The 23823-nt window shown below is 41.9% G+C and overlaps 1 protein-coding gene across 2 annotated transcripts in view; it reads right to left on the reverse strand.

The window, feature by feature from the left end:
* smg1 (SMG1 nonsense mediated mRNA decay associated PI3K related kinase) overlaps nt 1–23823 on the reverse strand; it is a 474356-nt gene that overhangs the window by 37691 nt on the left and 412842 nt on the right. For both annotated transcript variants that reach the window (XM_084329910.1, XM_084329909.1), the window contains exons 56-61: nt 19887–20024; nt 18420–18572; nt 9277–9456; nt 8210–8437; nt 6503–6714; nt 4455–4588 (exon numbers count right to left, since the gene is read on the reverse strand). In XM_084329910.1, the coding sequence (XP_084186036.1) occupies nt 4455–4588; nt 6503–6714; nt 8210–8437; nt 9277–9456; nt 18420–18572; nt 19887–20024 (1045 nt within the window). The remainder of the gene's footprint in view (nt 1–4454; nt 4589–6502; nt 6715–8209; nt 8438–9276; nt 9457–18419; nt 18573–19886; nt 20025–23823) is intronic.

Consider the following 23823-nt stretch of genomic DNA (forward strand, 5'->3'; position numbering starts at 1 on the left):
TAATTATTATGAATTATTAATGTTTATTATTGGTATGAATGAAGTCATGACTTATATAGATAATGGGTTTGTGATCATGTATTGTTGTAATTATTATATTTTTGATAAGCTAATTATGGAGATGCCAATTGGGATGCATGTGGCTAATTTGGGGAAACAGGCATCAGGTGTTTAAAATGGGCTGGCCGTCACACAGCCAGTGTTCTAAAAATGTTTGGTATGAGGAGACACGTTTTTTTTTACCGCTGCAGAGCACCATTTCTAACATTGTATCCTGGGCACGTCTATATTAATCCCAGCCGAAGAGTGTGTTGCGTTTCTCTGATTGGCCATGTGACCGCGGCAGCGCGAGAGAGCGGCAGTGCGGAAATAGGCTGCATCCTCCACGTCAAGAAAGACAGACAGGCATTCTCTGCGACAAACCCTAACCTTAACAAACTCCGAAATAATGCCTAACCTTAACCAACTCCGAAAGAATGCCTAACCTTAACCCTAACCTTAATTTAACCCTAACCTTAACCAACTCCGAAATAATGCCTAACCTTAACCCTAACCTTAACCCTAACCTTAACCAACTCCGAAATAATGCCTAACCTTAACCCTAACCTTAACTTAACCCTAACCTTAACCAACTCCGAAAGAATGCCTAAACTTAACCAGCGAAAGAATGCACGTTTATAGCGAGAGATGATAAACGTAAAAAAAAAAAAAAAAAAAAATTGAAGTGATTCGAACTTGTGACCAACCGCACCGCAGGCTCCACAGCATGGCGGCGTACCAGTTGAGCTAAGCGTCGATGGAAAAACAGCGGGGATTACGGCTACATAATGCCGCAAGCTCTGCCGCTGCCGCGGGGCGTGTCGCGGCCAATCAGGGAAAACGCGGAAGCACTCGGCAGCACTCTTCGGCTGGGATTAAAGAATAGGCATCCTGGGCTGTGGGATAACCCCAGGTCTCGGATTTAATTTTTTCTTCTCGGGCGAGCGGCACAGTTCTGCCGGTTACATTGAAGCCCGTCAACTATGCCCGATCCGTATGTTATGGTCGTTTAAGCCGTCGAGCAAATGGACATTGGATCTATCAGATGGCGATCAAGAAATTGGAATATTCTTTTTGGATTACTCTCGGCCACAGGTAAGGGCGATTTGACGTAAATTCTAGCTTGATCCTGCAATGCTTTCATACCGATCGGGCTGATAACCGTTTTTAGTAGGGATGTCCGATATTATCGGCCGATATTGGCATTAAAATGTAATATCGGAAATGATCGGTATTCCAATTATAATTTTTTTTACATTTATTTAACCTTTATTTACCCAGGCAAGCAAGTAAGAACAAATTCTTATTTTATTTATTGTGAAAAGTATGCATAAAATGTTTTTTGGGGGGGAAAACGCTGCATATATCGGTATCGGTTGATATCGGTATCGGAAATTAAGAGTTGGACAATATCGGTATATCGGATATCGGTAAAAAAGCCAATATCGAACATCCCTAGTTTTTCAGTTCAGATAATCCTTCAGAAAGTTGATCGGCTCAGCTGACCGGCAATAAATCAAAATGACACCATTCACCATTGTAGCCTATAATAACAGCATTGCATTGGCCTATCAACCGGTTTTAATAAACAAACAGAAACAGTAGCATGTGCATCGTTTAGATCAATTAGGCTATGAAAATTAGGCTGCCGCTAAATATAAAAAGGAATTAAATAAGAATGTTTGCTTCAATTAAAAAATAATGTAATTAATTATTTTTTTATTATATAAAAAATACACCCCCCCACCCCCGAATAATCGATTGTAAAAAAAATGAAATAGATCGTAATAACTGAATGACTATTTGAATTTTCCCTAGTAGGCACACACTGAACATGTGAGACAGGTAGGTACATACGGTACACGTGAGACAGGTACATTTACATTTAGTCATTTAGCGCAGTGGTTCTCAACTGGTCTAGCCTCGGGACCCAACATTTTCCTTAGTCATTAAGTCGCGACCCAACATTTTTAACCACTATGATTTATGTAAAATAATATATATCAGTAATACGCAATCTTTCAAAACATGAAATAAACACAAAAAAGTGCAACAAAAGTGCAACTAGGGCTAAAAACCCAATGAAATAAAATAATAATAAATAATATATGCTTCTTAGCAGATTTCTTAGCTTAACATAACAGACCTAAATTTGGGGGAACTAATGTGATAACTGGGGTTGCAACAAAAGTGCAACTAGGGCTAAAAAACCAATGAAATGAAATAAAATAATAATAAATAATATGCTTCTTAGCAGATTTCTTAGCTTAACATAACAGACCTAAGTTTGGGGGAACTAATGGGATAACTGGGGTTGTAACAAAAGTGCAACTAGGGATAAAAACCCAATGAAATAAAATAATAATAATAATAATAATAATAATAATAATAATAATAATAATAATAATAATAATAATAATAATAATAATAATAAATAATTATGCTTCTTAGCAGACTTCTTAGCTTAACATAACAGACCTACAGTAAGTTTGGGGAAACTAATGGGATAACTGGGGTTGCAACAAAAGTGCAACTAAGGGCTAAAAACACAATGAAATAAAATAATAATAATAATAATAATAATAATATATCCTTCTTAGCAGACTTCTTAGCTTAACACATTAACTGCCACGGAGTTTGCTTGTCTCATACCACTCTCTGCCACCACTCTAAGCCTATGGAGATGTTCACCTTCTTTGCAGGGCTATAACTTTTTAAATTGTATTGCTAAATTGACATTACTATGGCCCATTCAATCGATTATCTATCGTTCAGGATGTAGGAACGTTATACTTTTTCATTCATAGATTCTTACGAAAATACCGTCTAGAATATAAATATGTTTTTATCGTTTTCTGCAGTAATTCCTAGAACGTGAGTTATAGGCATAAACGCATATATAGATCATCAACTGCCGTTTGTTGCCGATACACGCTATATTAAAAATTTCAACTGTACATGATCCTAAATGTTATGACTCATCATACGCGGATGAACGGGGGGGGGTCATTTATAATTCCGTGATAGTCAGTAAATGCTTTATGTAGTATGGGTGATATATTGATCAGAGCAGTTTGCATTAATAATAATAAACAAACACGCAAGTAACGTTACTGTCCTCTTACCGTTCGCCGATGAGACTGGAGGAAAAAGATCCCACTTATTTGACGGCGATCTACTAGATCCATTTCCGGTTTGTATAATAATAATAAACGCCCAAATCATATCGATTGAGTTATGGCAGCGATCCATATACACGGATGTGTGTCTAGAGTCCCACAACAATATGTGAGTGCCGGGCGCATTTCCCAGATGGACGGAGATCACCAGAGATCCATTTCCGGTTGTACCTCGCCGATCATCCACCAGGCGGCAGTATTGAAGCATTGCAGTGTTGTGCAGGCTCCCACTGTATCAGCCGAGGCTGGGTGAGGGAATTATGAATACCATGGCGAAAAAATGAAATATGATCTCAATAACGTCGTACACCGTGGTTTGGCAGAATTAGCATGACCTTGAAACACGTTGTACAACGTTTATGGGGCCTGATGTGTTAACATGCAGGGAACTAATGGGATAACTGGGGATGTTGTTTGCTCCCAACAAGAGTCTCAAAGTCTGGGGTGATGGTAGACAAAGCAACTGAGGTCATGCTCAATGTCCAATCTGTTCCTCTGCTTTGTCTTCAGCTGGACCAGAGCTGAGAAGCCACTTTCACAAAGATAGGTAGTGCAAAAAAAATTATAAAACACACACACATCCGCGACCCACTCAAAATGGCCCTGCGACCCACTTTTGGGTCGCGACCCACCAGTTGAGAAACACTGATTTAGCGGACGCATTTATCCAAAGCGACTTACAAGTTCTGTACGACAAGTCATCAGGAAGGGCACAACTCTATCAGCTGAGTAACAATGTTCATCAGAGTGTTGAGTGCTACAGTGTAGGTTAGTTTATTAGGACAAGTGCATGACAGTAAGGTTAGTTAGGGTTAGATATATTTATTTATTTTATTTTTAAATTTCAGATAATGGTTGAGGAAGTGCGTCTTAGTCGACGGCGAAAGATTGGACGGGTTTCGGCTGTCCTAACTGGGGTGGGTAGTTCATTCCACCAGTTAGGCACATACTGAACTGAACACGTGAGACAGGTTGGTACATACTGAACTGAAGATGTGAGACAGGTAGGTACATACTGAACACGTGAGACAGGTAGGCACATACTGAACTGAACATGTGATACAGGTAGGCACATACTGAACATGTGAGACAGGTAGGTACATACTGAACATGATACAGGTAGGTACATACGGAACTGAACACGTGAGACAGGTAGGTAGTGGTACATACTGAACTGAACATGTGAGACAGGTAGGTACATACTGAACTGAAGATGTGAGACAGGTAGGTACATACTGATCTTAACACGTGAGACAGGTAGGCACATAACTGCAGCAAAGCTGGTCTGTGCAGTCAATGTGGGGCTGATACATTCACTGGCTCTCTCGGTCACCAGTGGAGACGCAAAACCCACCAGTCCATTATACACACTGCATGGAGACAGAGACACAGAGTCAGTCCATTATACACAATGCATAAACACTCAATTCTGCAGAGCGTTTCTCCTGTAATTTGCATGTAAACCTTGCAGTTACTATGTGCTAAAGCTGGGGGGTGTAGTTACTACGTGTGCTAAAGCTGGGGGGTGTATTTACTACGTGTGCTAAAGATGAGGGGTGTAGTTACTAAGTGTGCTAAAGATGGAGGGTGTAGTTACTAAGTGTGCTAAAGATGGGGGGTGTAGTTACTAAGTGTGCTAAAGATGGGGGGTGTATTTACTACGTGTGCTAAAGATGAGGGGTGCAGTTACTAAGTGTGCTAAAGATGGGGGGTGTAGTTACTAAGTGTGCTAAAGCTGAGGGGTGAAGTTACTAAGTGTGCTAAAGCTGAGGGGTGAAGTTACTAAGTGTGCTAAAGATGGGGGGTGTAGTTACTAAGTGTGCTAAAGATGGGGGGTGAAGTTACTAAGTGTGCTAAAGATGGGGGGTGTAGTTACTAAGTGTGCTAAAGCTGAGGGGTGAAGTTACTAAGTGTGCTAAAGATGGGGGGGTGTAGTTACTACGTGTGTTAAAGATGGGGGGTGTAGTTACTAAGTGTGCTAAAGATGGGGGGTGTAGTTACTAAGTGTGCTAAAGATGGGGGTTGTAGTTACTACGTGTGCTAAAGCTGAGGGGTGTAGTTACTAAGTGTGCTAAAGATGGGGGGTGTAGTTACTAAGTGTGCTAAAGATGGGGGTGTAGTTACTAAGTGTGCTAAAGATGGGGGGTGTAGTTACTACGTGTGCTAAAGATGAGGGGTGTAGTTACTAAGTGTGCTAAAGCTGAGGGGTGTAGTTACTAAGTGTGCTAAAGCTGAGGGGTGTAGTTACTAAGTGTGCTAAAGATGGGGGGTGTAGTTACTAAGTGTGCTAAAGATGGGGGGTGTAGTTACTACGTGTGCTAAAGCTGAGGGGTATAGTTACTAAGTGTGCTAAAGATGGGGGGTGTAGTTACTAAGTGTGCTAAAGATGGGGGGTGTAGTTACTACGTGTGCTAAAGCTGAGGTGTGTGGGTGTAGTTTAGGGATGTGCAAGAATAAAGGTTGTTTTCAATTAACCAGATATTCTAAATGGTTAAATAGCATTTTTTCTTTATAAATATATTATTTTGTTTACATAATGCTTTTTATACATTCACCCTATAAAATGTTTATAGGGTGAATGTGTAAAAATGTTAAATAAAGTGAACACACGAGACAGCGCATTCTATATGTTTAGACTTATACATCTTCAATTTACAAGTACAAGTATCGCAGAGAAATTTCAAAGGTACTCACAGTTGCACAAGGGTTTTGGACAGAGAAACGCAATGGTTTGAAAGCTTGGCGTTGCTAATAAACATTTAAAATATTTTTATAAACTGGTCAACACTGGTCAAAATGGCTTTAGCTGCCTGATGCGCCTGCGCTGCATCAGGCACCCAATGCCGGAAATAAAGCGGCGTTGACCAGTTTATAAAAAATATTTAAAATGTTTATTAGCAATGCCGAGCTTTCAAACCATTGCGTTTCTCTGTCCAAAACCCTTGTGCAACTGTGAGTACCTTTGAAATTTCTCTGTGATACTTGTACAACGAGCGTTTCGTGGAGGACCAGTTATTTCGAGTTAATTATGGGATTTTCCTATGGAGGAATAAGGGACTGTGGTTTCACACATCCAACCCTGTTGGCGTGCATCACAGTCATGAACAGGGCTACATTGTTGTGGGCAGTGTTTACTTGGCTCCATTGTCATGTCAGAAGATGCAACAGTATCGGTGCGCTGCACATGGCTGTTTGTTTTGGAAGAGAGTGTTTGCGTGATCATTTTCACAATCTCCGCCTCCGCCGGTCTGTACTGTACTGTGGACATTAGTGTCCACTCCTACCTCTGGCTCTGAGCTCTCAGCTCTTTCAGTGTGACAGGTATCTCCTGCAGCAGCTCCAGTTGTTCCTGGCTGCGTGGCTGTGCAGTGGCCTGCACCACAGTGAACAGCACCATCTGCACGTTGTCCTGCCACGCTTTGTACTCCAGAAGGAACTGACGGACGCTGCCCTCGTAGGCCACCTCCTCACCCTCCGCCATTGCGTTCTCCTCGTCCTGGGGGAGGGGGGCAGATGGGTCAGCATGACTGACTGGTAAACAAATGTAGTATAAAAAAATATACACTTTGACTGCCGTTTTGATAGGGTTAGGGTCTTTACTCTTGGCAACATTTGAAAAAGAAACGCAACATTACTTAATACGGACTGTATTGATCTATTTATGACGTGAAATAAATATCAATCCGGTACCAGGCCGATCGGGCTTAAAGGAAGGAGAGGAACAGAGGCTTTTGTATCACAAAAAAAACTATTTATTTAACTCACACTGTAAAAACATACAACGAAGAGCTGACAATGATAAAAGGTGATTATTCTGTTAGAGGAAAAAGTTATCACAGCGGTACGTTAAAAAACACTAGACTGAACTTATACGTTTCAACTAATTAAAAACTCACACACAGAGGGGGAGAGAGAATAAATACATTTTGATGTTGCCATCATTGGATCAATACCTCCCTGCAATGTACCATCTCCCCCTCCACACACACAAACAAACAAAAGCCCCTCCATCATATAGCTCTCTCCACAAGCCCTCTCTATCTCCTGTTACATGCAAGCAGCGAGTGTCTGACGGCCGAATCTGCAGAGGGCACTGGAGTAGATCATACTGGAGTAGATCGAGAAATTATAGGAAATATAGAAATAGATGCATCCGTTAGAGAATACAAATTTCAATCATCTATGCTCACTGCCAGCCAGCCTTTATGCAACGGAGAGATACACTTTAAATTTTGACGGAGAGAAGATAATCTCCAGAATCAGATACAATTGAACACAAACTGTTCCAAAGATGTTTAATGTTTCTCTGCATATTTGCACACTGTCAACAAAGTACTGGGTCCATGTCCGTTGTCTCTTCTTCGGAATGGATTTGGTGCCAGCTGTCATTTCTGCCTGTCTCCGTCAACGAAACTTGAGACCGAAAGTACTTAGCCATTCCCCAAAAACTGTTGTTTTTTTCCACACAGTGTGGGAAATAATACAGCCGGACTATCTAACAATAATTAACATATTTACAAGTCGGATTACGTTTTGTAAATAAGGAGACAGAAGATTTCAAACCACAAAAAATTGCCAATATCTCAATGTCGACCTATTTCTGAATTACGCAACATTTTGCCATTTTCACAAATGCAGTCCATTTTTGAACTTTTCGTTTTTTTTGCACTACAGTAGTAAGTCATACTGACCAGCAGTATAACTAGTAAGAGTAGGTAATAGATATGGATATAGTATATCTACAGGTATGTAAAAAGGATTATATACAAACAGATAGATAAATATATATAGTAAATATAAATATGGGTTATATACAGGAGTATACATTGGTATATAGAAAGGATAGTCTATATATAGTAATATAGTTATTGATTGTTGGTGGACAATGTGGCCCATTGTGGTGTACAGCGGTGGTCAATTCTTCATGCAGACACAAGAGAAAACAGGCCTTGTTCTAAGAAAAGACAAATGTTATAATGCAAGCCTCCTACCTTGGCCATGGCTCTGAGCAGGTGCTTGACGTCGGCCAGTTGGCGGTTGTGCGCGGACAGGATGCCCTTGATGGAGTCCACCAGTAACTGTAGGGTCTCTCCGCTGGTGTCCAGCTGCTGCTCCCTCTCCTCCTGCACCACACGTTGGCCGGTCAGCTCCTGGCCCAGCTGCTTCTGGGCACACGCCAGCCAGTCAGGGCTGCCAATGGGCAGGTCTACTGCCGGGCTCTGGGAGGGAGCAGGGAGAGTCACTGTTACAGTTTACAACCTATTTTACATTTGACATGGTCCTGGCCTTAGGTGTGAGATACGAAATTTATTTTATTTTAGGACATTTTAGGACATTCTAGGGCAGGTCAATATGATGATTTGTTTTATATAAAAAAATAAATGTGTTAAGACAACTGCATGAATTGAATTGCCAACAACGCATTAGCCCGCTTGTGGATTTGTCGGAATCATGAAACAGTGCTTACAGCGCTACATTGATCTGCTGTGTCTAGTCTTTTTTAATTCATTTTCAATGACTAGTATCCATTTGTTGAACAGACAGAGCTGACATTACTGTAGGTTCCAATAAATTAAATAAAAACAACAAACAATTGAGTAATATCAATAAGGTAAAAAATATAATCTAGAAATGAAAGTGAAACTGAATCTGCTGCAAAGTCCATGCACTCATTCATTTTATAATGTTGTCCGACTCAAGTATTGATAACATATTTTACAAATTAATTTTTATTTGATGAATGTGGGCATCTCTCTCTACTTCTTAAAATCGGTCTTCACTGTATTCTCCGGACATGCGCTTCCTGATAAACGTGACTGTGAGCGAGGAGGAGGTTACTCATTTTACTCTGTATTGTATATATGTATATTGACTGAACATTCCTTTACTTACTTCTTAATAACTTTTTTACTTACCGGTACTTTTTTTTACTGCATGTAGCACACTCTCAGGGGCTCATACAGAAACAAGCATTTCATCATAAAGTATTCTGTATTTTGTTGTGACAAATAATAAATATAATAATAATAATAAACTTGAAACTTGAGGTTCCTCTCACCAGACGGTGCAGCAGCTGCAGCTCCAGCGGGGAGACGGTGCTGTTGAACTGGGCGGCGTAGGAGCATGTCTGCTGGCAGCGCTTCAGCAGCTCAAAGAGAGCCGCGTCCATGTTGAGAGCCTCAGGGGTCCGCGTGCGAAGCCCCTCGAAGTTCAGGATGGTGGAACACAAGAAGGTGACCTGTGAGAAGTGAAAGAGAGAATTCCATGTTTTTAAGATCCTGTTCTCTCTACCGACAAATTAGGGGCAACGGCGGCTTCAAGTTTCAAGTTTCAAGTTTCTTTAATAGTTGTCATACAGAAGTACAGAATACTTTTGTACAAAATGCTTGGGAGGTGGAGAGGTCGTCTGGTTACGCGGAAGGTTCCCAGTTTGATTCCCGCTCCTCCCAGCAGCATGTCGAAATTTCCTCGAGCGAGACACTTAACCACCTAACTGCTCCCGATGAGCAGGTTGGCATCTTGCATGGTCGCCTCTGCTGTTGGTGTGTGAATGTGAGATTGAATGGGTGAATGTGAGGCACAAGTTTTAAAGTGATTTGGATAAAAGCACTATATAGTCAATTGACCATTTACAAATGCTGCGTCTGCAATTGAAATAGTTTAAAGGCCCAATCAGTGATTCTTGGACTATATACTCGCATAAACAATCAAAACATAACGTTACCTGTTCATACTATTTGCACAGCCCTGCTAATTATCCCATCCCACTGTATTGTTATTTCATTCTAATTGGTGTATATACTGGACCACATCTTGCCCAGTTGTACAGCCCTGGCCTATTCTTATTATATCTTTTACTTATAATTGTACTATATTCTATTGTGCTATATTTAATTTAGTTTATATCCCATTTAATTTTATTCAACCTCTTTATTTACAGTTGTACAGCCCTGGCCTATATTTTATTTCATAATTCTATTCCATTGTGCTTAACTTAGTTCATATTTCATTTTACTCCACCTCTTTATTGTATTATCCGTCTGTTAATGTCTGTCCGCTATTGTCGCACCAAAAACTACCAAAGAAAATTCCTTGTATGTGAAAATTCCTTGGCAATAAAGACCTTTCTGATTCCGATTCTGATTAATTCTTGAGCAATTTGATCTGCAGATGGAAAATAACCTTTTTGGAACTCTCTGAACCAATTTTTTTATTTTTATTTGTTTATCTGTTGTACAAACCTTTTACAGCCACAAAACACAGAAAATACAATTAGTTACCCGTTGTCTAGTGTTTGACCTTGTATGTAGAGTTCAACCAATCAACTAGACCACTAGAGAATGAAAACATGTCCATTCCAATTTCATCTCCATTTGTTTACATTTGGATCACTGATTGGACCTTTAACACATTCCCTGCCACGCACTTTCAGCATCTTATACCATTCTCTGCCAGTACTGTAAGTATATGGAGATGTTCACCTTCTTTGCAGGGCTATAACTTTTAAAATTGTATTGCTAAATTGACATTACTATGGCCCATTCAACATTGATTATCTATCGTTCAGGATGTAGGAACGTTTTACTTTTTCATTCACACATTCATACGAAAATACCGTCTAGAATATAAATATGTTTTTATCGTTTTCTGCAGTAATTCCTAGAACGTGAGATATAGGCATAAATGCATAATATATAGATTATCAAATGCCGTTTGTTGCCGATCCACGCTATATTAAAAATGTCAACTGTACATGGTCCTAAACGTTATGACTGATCATGCGCAGATGAACGGAGGGGGGGGGGGGGGGGTCGTTTTATGTAGTATGGGTAGGGCTGGGCGATATGGCCTAAATATGATATCACGATATTTTCTGACCTTTCGGCGATACACGATACACATCACAATGTTTTTCTTTTTTCCCCCCAAACAATTCATTATGAGGCTTACCAAGACAGTATTTGAGTTTGCAAGCTAACATTAAAGACAAAATAAAATACCCATGCATTTAGCATTTTTATATTATATATTAGATTTAGATTATTGGATTATTAGATTATATATTGCATATATTTAGCAATGAGATATTATATGATTTAGATATGAAATATGAATTGAAAATGGGGGACCCTGATGTAAACAAGACGAAAGTCTTTCTCTGGTCTGCATCCCCTTAACAATTGTATGTATTGAGCTGTACTGTACCTATTCTGCAATATGTTAATAAAGTTTTAAATCAATCAATCAATAAATAGCATTTTAATGAAACTACTGTATATTTGTATGTCTCTAAATGTTTTGATGAATTGAAAATGGAGGACCTTTATGTAAAAAAGCCGAAAGTCTTTTTCTGGTCTTCATCCTCCAGTCCACTGTTGTTGTATTGAGCTGTACTGTCAGTGGCGTAGCGGAGGCCCCCGCACCCCCCGCGGTGCGGGGGGCCCCCGCCCCCACTGTAGACTATCCTCTTAGATTTCGTAACGCGGTGGAACAGGGCGCAGAGTGTGAGGATCCCAGTATGGTTCTGCTGGGCTGCAGCTGGATGCATCTCACGCAGAGGGCGGGGCCGCCCCTCCCTGCTATGTTGTAATAATTTGCTCACCTGCGATAGGGCTAGGCTGATAAATAATGTTCATTGGCAGGCTGGGCAGTGTTCAAAACACAGCGGGAATCGCAGGTAAAAATGAAGCGCTGAGCGGTGCTCAGAAAAACAAGGTGAAAGCGAAAGCCGAACAGGAGACATCATTGTTCCAGCAGGCAGCAAAGGTAGACTGACTCTAACGTTACTGAAGATGCTGTATCGGCAGTAAGCTCCCCACCCAGGCCGGCCGCGTCCACCGCTATCAACCCCCCCCCCGGTCAGCTCCGCGTCGAGTCCAGGCAGACAGACAGCCCAGCACGCTACAGCCGCCGAGATACTGTATAACGTTTTATTCGCCATAACCAGTACGAGTAGCCTACAGGTTACATTGGAACTGGAAAATCTAATCCGTACATTTTTCAGTACATGGTTCGCGAGTGCTCCCACGGGCCGAATATTGCCCCGATCCTCGCAAGATTAATTCCACGGGTACCTCTCGGCGTGCGGAAGCTTTTCCTAAATCACTTCCATCATCGAAAACGAGGGGAAAAGGTCGGCTCGCAACCCTGAAAATTTCGCGTGATTTTAAAAACGCTGTATTAAGTGAGCCTATTATGGGCTCCACGCGAGCTTTCTACCGTGGGTACATCTGGGCGTCCCGCAACTTTTACTCATTCACATGTAGCCCCGAAAATGCTTAGAAAAAGGAAAGCCGAAGACTGGTATCACTATGCGTTCTCGCTCTCCCAGCTCTCCAAATTGAATCACTCGACTGAGGAGGCACCTGCTTGGGTCAAGATAGAGGAGGAAATGGTATATCCCTCATCTCTGGAATCCTTCCTGACACAAGCAGACAGACCTATACCTTTTAAGAACCCTCTAATGGCGTTTGCCAGGGAAACTTGGAATCAGTCGCACAGGCTGACTGGTGATAGCCCATATCTGACTACAAGAGCCTCTATATGGTATAATAAAAAACTAAAGATTGGTAAGAAATCAGTCATATGGGACGACTGGATTAAAAGGGGGATACATGTACTAGGTGATATAGCCGGGGAAGATGGGGTATTACCTTTTGAGGATATTAGAGAGGACTTTGGTATAGATAATAAAAACTTCTATAAATTCCTACAGATTAGACATTGTATATAGTCATCAATGGGAGGGCCAAAATGTGGCCCGATTACTGCAATTCAAGAAATATTTTATAAAGGATGGCGTAGGAAAGGCGGTGCGTCAAGATGAAAGATGAAAAATTTACTTTTTATTTTATAGATTTTCCACAAATAAGGGAAGGACTCTAATAGAGCTGCATAGTTCAGGGTTTTATTTCAAAGTAGGTCTACAGATGCCAGTGTTTTTTCTCCTTTTCTGTGTTTTATTTCAAAGTAGGTCTACACATGGTATTCTTTTTTCAAAGTGGACTACTTTCTATTTTATAAATGTTCCACAAATAAGGGAAGGACTCAAATATACCTGAATAGTTCAGGGTTTTATTTCAAAGTCGGTCTACAGACACCAGTGTTTTGTCTCCTCTTGTGTTTTATTAAAAAATAGGACTACACAGCCAGTATTTTTTCTCCTGTTCATAAGAGTTTGAGGTTTTCCTTTGGTAAAAACAGGTAAAAACAGCAATTAAAAAGTCAAACATTTTCTTTTTGTTGCTTTATAATCCCATTAATGCAACAAACTGTGTGCTATAAGTATAAAGTATAATAAATCGCAAATTACTTTGGGTATGAAATTGTCAGCCGTTTTATGCAAAATGTGGGGTATGCTTGGGGATATATAAAACGTTATACACTGTTATCTTCATTTTAAGGGTAAATAGGTTGTGCGGCTCCCTGAGCATTTTATTTTGTGGGACGGGGGAAAAGTGGCTCTTTTGATAGTAAAGGTTGCTGACCCCTGGCCTAGCCCTAAGTATGGGTGATATATAGATCAGAGCAGTTTGCATGGATAATAATAAACAAACAGGCTGAAAGTAACGTCAGCCTCCTCTTACCGTTGGGCGATGAGACTGGAGCAAAAAGATCCCAGTTATTTGATGGGGATCAAGTCGATCCATTTCCGGTTTGTATAATACTAATACACGCCCAAATCATGTCGATTATTGAGTTATGGCAGCGATCCATATCCACGGTGTGTGGCTAGAGTCCCGCGACGATATGCGAATGGCACCGAGATCCAACCGGCCATTTCCGGTTTGGCAACTCGCCGATCATCCACCAGGGGGCAGTATTGAAGCGTTGCAGAGTTGTGCCGGCCGGCTCACACAGCATCAGACCAGGCTCCGTGAGGGAAATATGAATACCATGGCGAAAAAATTTAATATGATCAAAATAACGTTGTACGCCGTGGATTGGCAGAATTAGCATGAACTTGAAACACGTCGTACAACGTGAATGGCGCAGGATGTGTTAAGCTTACACGAAACTGGTAGGTAGTCTAGAGGTTTAAGCACTCGCCTACCACCGCAGAGATTCGCAGAGGTTCAATTTCCGGTGTGAGCGGCATCTTTGGCTTGGTCTGTCGTCCCAATGAACACAATTGGCAATGTTCACGGGTAGGGTTGGGTACCGTTCACATTTTAACCGATACCGGTACCTGTGAATCGATACCGGTACCAGATGGTACCTTTTTTCGGTCTAAAAATGTAATCTACCTACCTCAGTTGTAAAAAATGAGTCCAAACTTCAAATGATTTATTATCATTATTTATTTAGAACAATTTCTAAATATATAATATTGCAGCGAGCGTTGTCTGCATCTAGCTTTGTAAAGTAACCACACTTGCGACCGCTTTCGGCTTGCCATTGCCTGCTTTGCTCCGGGCAATGTGGTTGAGCTCCACGGGCGGCACATATGTCATACTGGGACGCGTGTGGCTTTATGACAGGTCATGAGTGCAAGAATGTGACAATTTGACCATGTGACCGCGGCAACGCGGGAGAGCGGCAGTGCGGAAATAGGCTGTCTCTAAGACAAACTCTAACCTTAACCAGCTCCTTAACAGCGCCTAAACTTAACCGTTCTAACCTTAACCAACTCCGAAACAATGCCTAACCTTAACCTTAACCTTAACCATGCCTAACCTTAACCATAGAAAGAATATTGCCATTCTCTTTGACAAACTCTAACCTTAACCAGCTCCTTAACAGCGCCTAAACTTAACCGTTCTAACCTTAACCAACTCCGAAACAATGCCTAACCTTAACCATGCCTAACCTTAACCGGCGAAAGAATACACGTTAAAAAAAAAATCATGTTAAAAAAAAAAAAATCATGGGATTCGAACTCGTCAACAACGAACCGCAGGGACCGCGGACCGCTGCTATGCCAGGTGAGCTGAAGCGCCGAATGAAAATCATGGCGGATTCCTGCGGCGGTTACCTAATTTCCGCTCGCGCTCTGCCGCTCCGCCGCTCTGCTCTGCGGTTGCCGCGCCTGCCGCGGGGCATGGCGCAGCCAATCAGGGAAAACGCGGAAGCAAAAGCAGCACTCATGACCTGTCATTAAGGAATAGGCTACTGGGACCCCGAGGGTGGAGTACCGGCCAGATCCTGCTAGGTGGCAGTATCGCCCACCCTTCAAAACCTTTTTTCCACACCCGGTGTTACATTTAATTCACTCCGGGTGCAGTTTTTTGGGTCAGGCGAGTCTAGTGGTTCACTCGATCACATTGAAACGCATCCAATGCGCCCGATGCATGTGTTGTGGTGGATTACCGGTATGCTGGCAACACAATGGACACCAATACTGGAAATTGCGATCAGACAATTGGAATATTCTTTTTGGGGTACCTCCTAGTGAAGGTAAGGACTATATGACATCAAACCTGCTTTGATCCAACCATGATTTCACATCGATTGCAACGACCATGTGTAACGTACTCCAAAACGTATGCCGTTGGTGACGATCAAAGCATCAAAAAAAAAAAAAAAAAAATAGAAAAATAAGGAGAAAAAGTGGACCAAAAAAATATAATTTGCTCTATAAATAAAGTGGATTGGATTAATTAATTAAATGAATAATGAGTCAGGAGCTGCGCTGCCTGGGCGGCTGCTCTCTGTTACACAGCCAACGACATTACATTACATAATTATGTTGCAACCTTCGTCTATAAAGCACACAATTATATAAATATTTATATGTAGTTAACTCAATCAGTGCCAGGGATTAGACGGGTTCCGCTATGCCACGCTTTAAATATAGGAGTGCGTCACCTTGTTTGTAGAGCTATATCTATATTCTATATTATATCTATGGGGACAATACTATGGTCATTTGACAGTGACTTTCTTCCGTCCAAGATGCAAAAAAAGAGATAATTTTTCCATCCATACATTCGAGCGTTATCACGTGGTGAATATAAGAAGTTATAGCCTTATAAGTGAATTCTACTATAAGCGTTGGCGTTTCTTGCCTGGACACACTACTATTCCCAAATCAAATGTATATAATAGGTATTATGTTTCATCATGAATGCATGAAAGGGGGGGGGGGTCGTTTCTGATACTTTGATTGACTGCACTGCACTAGTCCTTACTGGAACTCTGCACTTTACACTTTATATATATGTATTTAAATGATTAATCCTCCACTGCACTGTTTTTTGTCCTGTGTCTGTGTTGGTGTTTGTCGTTACTGTGAAAAAATAAATGAAAAATGCATACACTGTAATGCTGCAACAATCTGAGTCAGTAACGGCATTCGTTTTGAACACTAAAAACGCTGATCAGCTGAATGGGTATGAGAACATTGCACGATCAAGCTGAAATTGATGTCAGATAGTCCTTACCTGTGATCGCCATCTGGTCCACGACATAACCCACCACAACATATGGATCGGGGGCATTTGACGCGTAATATTAACGCAATATTACGTGGTTGGCACTGAAATGGTTAATAGAGACAAAGACAGAATTCGACTTAATTAACCCTTTGGGTGCCGTTCATGAGAATCTTCGTTTCTGTGGCCCAGCGGTTGAGTGCCGGAAACGAAGATTCTCGTTTCTGTGTTGTTTTTCCTTTTTCCCCCGATTTTAATATCCTATTCCATGTCACAGAGCTGTATTTTGCCTGGAAAAGGCATATTGGGACTCCGAAGGTGCAGTACCGGCCAGATCCTGGTAGTGGTGCTGCCTCGAGAATGCAGTAACCCCTGTTGCAGGCGTTATTTCTAAACCTAGCCGCATTTCTGACTGACGCTCTCTGATTGGCCACTGACGCGTTTGCCCAATCGCGTGACGAGCTGTGTCTTTGCCCATTTCCACGTCAAACAGCCTGCAAACTACCTGCCGTTCTATCGCCATGCTCCAAGACAAACTCTAACCAACTTCGAAAGAGTGCCTAAGCTTAACCGTCGAAAGAACTTGCCGTCACGCTCTAAGACAAACTCTAACCTTAACCAACTTCGAAAGAGTGCCTAAGCTTAACCAGTGTAGAAACAGGCGTCTGCCAATCAGAGAGCGTCTTGCCAGAAATGTAGCTAGGTTTAGAAATAACGCCTGTTGCAGACCTGGTGTCACACTGAAAACGCTCCGGGCAGACTTTTCTGTTAGCCTGAAGCGAGGGCTTCACCCGATCGCATGGAATACTTTTTTGGACGCCGGATTCATTATGCTGTATAGGGTTATAGCGTGTGCCAAATGGACTTATGATCTACCAGATGGCGATCAATTTTGTTATTATTTGTTAAATTCCACCACCAGCACACCTGATTCAACTTAACTAGACCTTTATTAGTTTCAGGTGTGCTGGTGGTGGAATTTAACAAATACATGGAACGGCTGGGGTGCCTCGAGGAGAGGTTTGGGAACCACTGGACTAGAGCATACATTTGAGCCATCAAAGAAATGAAGCAAAAGTAGTTACCTGTGTTGAACTGGTTTATTTTTTAGAAAATAAAAAAATATACTGGATTACTATTACGACTACTACCACTGCCAGTACTACTGATACATCCCTATTGGCAAACTTTATATATATAAAAAAAACTATTATTATTTTTAATTACATTTTTTTTGGTTCATTATAAAACTGTGGCGGGACCAATTAGGTAATTAATGGTAAACACTGGACTTAACGTTATTAGCGTCGGACCTTATAAATAGCCTCACAGGAATTATCCCAGATCTGGCACTGGATGTGTTAAGCACGTTTTATTAAGACATGTTTGTATATGGTCGGGACACTGCTGCTGACTGGTTGTCTTATCAAACACTATAGAGAATTGTCAGTGCTGTAAAGTTTAAACCTTTTTAAATCTTAGAAAAACGAAACACTTTGCTTTTATGAAATATTGTAAGCCGTCATCTGAGGCTTTATAAAAGCAGCAAGTTGTATTCAACACAGAGAGGAGTTAATGAGGAATCTCCATGTGCTTGTTGTAGTTAACAAAGAGAGGCGGAGTTAATGAGGGGTATGACGTCCGTTGCATTGGAGGCGCAAGATTTTGCAGGTAAAAAAAGAAGAAATTATAATATATATAATTATTTTTATATTCGAATTTTATTTTCCCATTCGAATCCCGTGCCCATCGAACGAAGCTTCGAAGTATTTAAGACAGCCCTACAGTTGTTCACAAGATATTTTTGTCGTGACTTCATCATCCAAACCTGGCTGGTGCGTTGGCTCTCTCTGGTCACCACGGCCCGGCGCTCTCCAATGGTCAGCTCAAAGTCCTGCAGGACGGGGGCCAGGGCAGGGTTGGCGCCCCCGGCCCACTTCAGACGCTGCTCGATGCTGGCCTCCAGGGCCGCCAGTTTCTCCTGGGAGGAACACACACACACATTCATGTTTAACAGGTTAACGACTAACAACTAAAATTCTATGCCAGAACATTTTTATTTGACAATCTCATACTCATAAATCACTTCTGTGATTGCAGGGCAGCATGCTTCCCTGGAAAATACTATAACAAAAATGCTGAATATCTATTATTATTATTATTATTTTTTGTAATATTTATTTTGAACATGTAAATACAAAGAAAATAAAACAAATCATTAATCTCTAGCAATGAAATTAATTTTTTTTTATAAAAAAGAACATAACTAAATTTGTTCGAAAAGGAGTATAGGAATAAGTATACACTTACCGGTATTTAATCCCAGCTCTTTTCCACTACTCAAAATGAATGTAATTACTTACTAATTAAAAACCTTACAAAACAAATATACAAACAAATATATGCAAAACATAATAAAATGTTTTAAAACATGAATAAAATAAAATAAAAGTGTAAACACCCGTGAATGTCAAATCCCTTCCTCATCCCTGTACCTCTTGAAAATGATTTCTTTATAACTAAGTTTGGTTCTAGATCACTTTTTTGTCTCCCTTAGGGACTTGTAACTTGTGGTTCAGCTAGTACTGTTGAGTCACTGACAGATGACAGTTGATCCAGTGGGGGAGTGGTTAGAGGTGGATTTAAGAGCTAGTGTTCACACCTAGTACCCGACTGCCAAGGTGTTAAAGATGCAGCCAAACTTTAGATTGAACTTTCTCAGCTTTTCTCCGCTCTGAGACTTGAGGTTTAACTAGATTAAAATAAGCATATCTTCTTCAAATACTTTGACGATCACAAGCGCTGGTCATGGTCACATATTGCAGTATTATCGTGTGTTTAATATTAACATCTGTAAATAGGCCATTTCTATTTTATTGTAATACTGCCTTCATTTTGACATATGATCCACTATTCAAGTGCTCCTCCTAGTGTCAATGTGCAGTGCTGTGCAGTAATCATATGTTGATTAGTCTCTGGTTGAATGTCCTGGAAAAACACCAGTATTATGCGTTTGGTGCAAAACATTTTTATTTATTTTTTTAAAGAACTTGATAACTATTTTGTGTTTGGACAAGAAATAATAGGTTGCTTAGTGTCGACTATCTTCAGTAAACAAGCCAAAAATGCCATCCATGCCTCCTGGTGGATATGCAAGTAGTGTGGTCCAGTTCTCTCAATGATACACAAACGCATAGTTGATTACAAGTGGATACAAGTCGTTAAAGTAGCTATAAGTAGCATAATGGAGTTAGAAATAGCCAAGAATCTGCCACTATAACATGGTGGTGCTGACCTGTACGGCGGTGATGGCCGCCTCGTCCTGACCCAGCTTGTATAGCTTCTTCTTCATGCTGCTAAGGATGATGGAGCGGGGCGGGGGGCTGACACTCAGAGGCTGGTTCCTGGGACCCAGAATGTCCTCGTGCTGCCACTGAGACACATACACACATATTGTTAGACTTCCAAACTTCAAATTAACTGTGACAATTGTATTATGTATTACATACCTTATGCTACATGTTTATCTAATTGGTTCAGTATAAGGGATCCTAAAGGAACACAACAACATTATGGGAAATGCGCTTGCCACCTTCTCCAGAGTCACTTAACACTTTGGCTGCCATGGGTTAAATTCATTATCAACCGTAGGTTGCCGGCTCTATTTGTCTATAGAGAAAGTCCCCTTCTTTGCAGGGCTATAACTTTTTAAATTCTATTGCTACATTGCCATTATTAGGGCCCATTCAAAGTCCTATATGTATTGTTCATTGTGTAGCAACGTTAAACTTTTTCATTCACATATTCATAGTAAAGTATGGTCTAATGTATAAGTATGTTTTCATCTCTTTCTGCAGCTTTCTCCAGAACGTGATCTATAGCCCCAAATACATTATATTGATGATGCAATACAGTTTTATGGCAATCAGCGCGATATAAAAAATTCCAACTAGACGTACTTCTAGAAGTTACTACACGTCATCTGATGTTGACCGGATGGGCTAGGGGGCGTTTATAATTCCGTGGGCAGCGTTATACCAATCATCTAATGTGGGTCAAATGTTGATAATAGCAGTTAGTATCGAAGACGGTAACTTTACACGCTAAAACTCACCCCAGTCTCCGCGCGCCGTTGGGCGATCATCGTAGAGTAGAAATTTTATCATTATGGGATGGCGATTTACCCGGTCCATCTCCAGCTTGTATAATGGTATATACGTCCAAATCATGTTGTTTATCGAGTTATTGGCAATCGATCGCTATGTAGTGTGTCGAGATCGAGTCCCGGAACCTATATCGAGTGCCCAGAAGTAATACGGCCGACCAGCACAATCTCTATAGCACTTCCTGTTAAGCGATTGCGCCGATCGGCCACCAGATGGCGCTCCTGAACCGCCAGAGAGCTCAGTGGGTCCTCCTGGTGGATCTCAGGCCAGCGGAGGGGGAATATGAATCCGATCCCAGATTTTTGAAATATTGATATTAAAGACGCTGTAAGGAGTCTTCGGCAACTTGAGCATGGCCGGGAATGACGTGTTTAGGCGTTTCCCGGCACCCAAAGTGTTAAAGGAGTGTTCCTTTAAGTAAAGCAAATACTTGATGTTTACATCAAGACAGATTAAACACACAAAAACAACTATAGACTTTTTCTAACTTGACGACCTAAACATTGTAAATTGTTTATTTCCTGTTGCAATGTTTGCCAACTGGGGCTGTTCCCCTAGCAACAGTACAGCAACAATCTCTTCTGAAAATGTCTATACTTGAGTATAAAATTTGTTTCCTATGCCACGACCTTCATCACTATAGAACTAACCTTACATTTTTATCTAAGCTTAATTCTAACCCTAAAATAGTCCTCTTTCAAAGTGAGAACAGGTCAAACATTTTGTACAGAGGTCAAACTGGCATTTGAGTATAGATTAGGGATGAGCATGAGTAATGTTTACCCAGTTCGGAGTACTTGCATGAATTACTTCCAGTCCATGGCTGACAGATCCAGTGAGAGAACAAAGACAGGTCCTGAGAGCGGCTGAGAGGAAGTATAGAAAGTCACGCCTCACTGCTGACATCGACACATATCACAACCTCTTGTTAACATTCTCCAAAACCATTACGAATGCCAAAGCTTCCTTCTTTCACCATAGGATCGAGGCCTCTGCCAAGAATCTTCGCAAACTGCATGCTACCATGTCCTCCCTCCTCACTCCCCCCCCACCCCCTCTCCCCTCATCTTTCTCTGCTGAAGACTTCGCAATCTTCTTTGAGGAAAAAGTGGAGAACATCCGCAGCTCCTTCTCCCAAACCCCACCCATTCCAAATGCTGAATCGAGAACCTCATCCTTCACTCTGTCATCTTCCTCTCCCATTACAGAAGCCGAGACCCTGACACTGGTAATGTCGAACTGTCCGACTACATGCCAGCTGGACAGGCTACCCTCCCCACTCCTCCAGACCATAGCACCAGACATCCTCCCATTCCTAACTGCAACCATCAACTCCTCACTCAACTCGGGGGTGGTCCCCACCTCCCTAAAACAAGCCAGAGTCACGCTGCTCATAAAAAAACCAACCCTGAACCCCACCGTAATAGGCAACTATCGTCCTGTCTCTCTTCTCTCCTTCCTTTCTAAAACACTTGGCCGTGCTGTATCCAACCAACTTACTGCTCATCTCTTACAGAATGACCTCCTAGACCCTAATCAGTCTGGCTTCCGGACTGGCCACTCCACAGAAACGGCCCTCATTGCGGTCACAGAGGCACTTCACTTAGCAAAAGCGAAAGGCCTCTCCTCTGTCCTGATTCTGCTAGATCTATATGCAGCCTTCGACACAGTCAACCATCAAATCCTCCTTGTGGCCCGGAATGGGAGTGGCTGGCTCTGCGCTGACATGGCTGACATCATACCTCAATGACCGCTCCTACTAAGTGTCATGGAGAGGGACCCTGTCGGCCACCCGCCCCCTGCGGACGGGTGTCCCCCAGGGCTTGGTCCTAGGACCCCTTCTTTTCTCCCTCTACACTAAATCACTGGGTAACATTATCACGTCTCATGGCTTCTCATATCATTGTTATGCCGACGATACTAAACTCTTCCTCTCCTTCCCTCCCTCAGATATCCACGTCTGAGCGGATCTCGGCCTCGACATCTCCGCCTGGATGACAACCAACCACCTCAAACTGAACCTAAGCAAAACAGAATTGCTCCACCTGCCGGCCAAATCCTCGCCCCTGACCGACCTTTCCATCACAGTCGAGAATGCAGCTGTGACCGCGCCCCCGACCGCCAAGAACCTTGGTGTTGTCCTCGACGACCAGTTGAACTTCTCTGCTCACATCGCAGCGACAACCAGAACCTGCAGATTCCTCCTGAGCAACGTCAGAAGGATCCGCCCCTTCCTGACAAAGAAGCCACCCAACTCCTCGTCCAATCAACAGTCATCTCCCGCCTCGACTACTGCAACGCACTGCTCGCTGGCCTCCCGGCCACTGCCACTAAGCCTCTTCAACTCATTCAGAACGCAGCAGCCCGCCTGATCTCAAACCTACCGAAGTCGGCCCATGTCACCCCACTTCTTAGGGACCTGCACTGGCTCCCCATTGCTGCACAAATCCGCTTCAAGGCCCTCGACCTAGCATACCCTGCGGCAAAGGGAACCGCTCCCGCCTACCTCCGGTCAATGGTCTCCAACTACACACCCTCAAGACCCCTACGCTCTGCATCTTCTGGCCGCCTCAGACCTACTCCTATCCGAGCTCCGGGAGGGTCATCAAGGAGAAGCCGCCTATTCTCAGTCCTTGCCCCACAATGGTGGAATGAACTACCCACCCCAGTTAGAACAGCCGAAACCTGTCCAATCTTTCGCTGTCGACTAAAGACGCACTTCTTCAACCATTATCTGAAAAAAAATTTATAAATAAAAATATATCTAACCCTAACTAACCTTACTGTCATGCACTTGTTCTAATAAACTAACCTACACTGTAGCACTCAACACTTTGATGAACATTGTTACTCAGCTGATAGAGTTGTGCCCTTCCTGATGACTTGTCGTACAGAACTTGTAAGTCGCTTTGGCCTTTTGGAGGCCCCTCATCACTAGAGGCCCCAAATTATTATTATTATTTGTTTTACTTTTTTTTTGTTTTTTTTTTTTTTTTTTTAATGCCCCTTGTCACTAGAGGCCCCAAATATTTGTAATTTTTTTATAACTTTAACACTTTCGTCGCC

The sequence above is a fragment of the Notolepis coatsorum genome, assembly GCF_963971535.1.
Source record: "Notolepis coatsorum genome assembly, chromosome: 14".
NCBI classification, from domain to species: Eukaryota; Metazoa; Chordata; class Actinopteri; order Aulopiformes; family Paralepididae; genus Notolepis; species Notolepis coatsorum.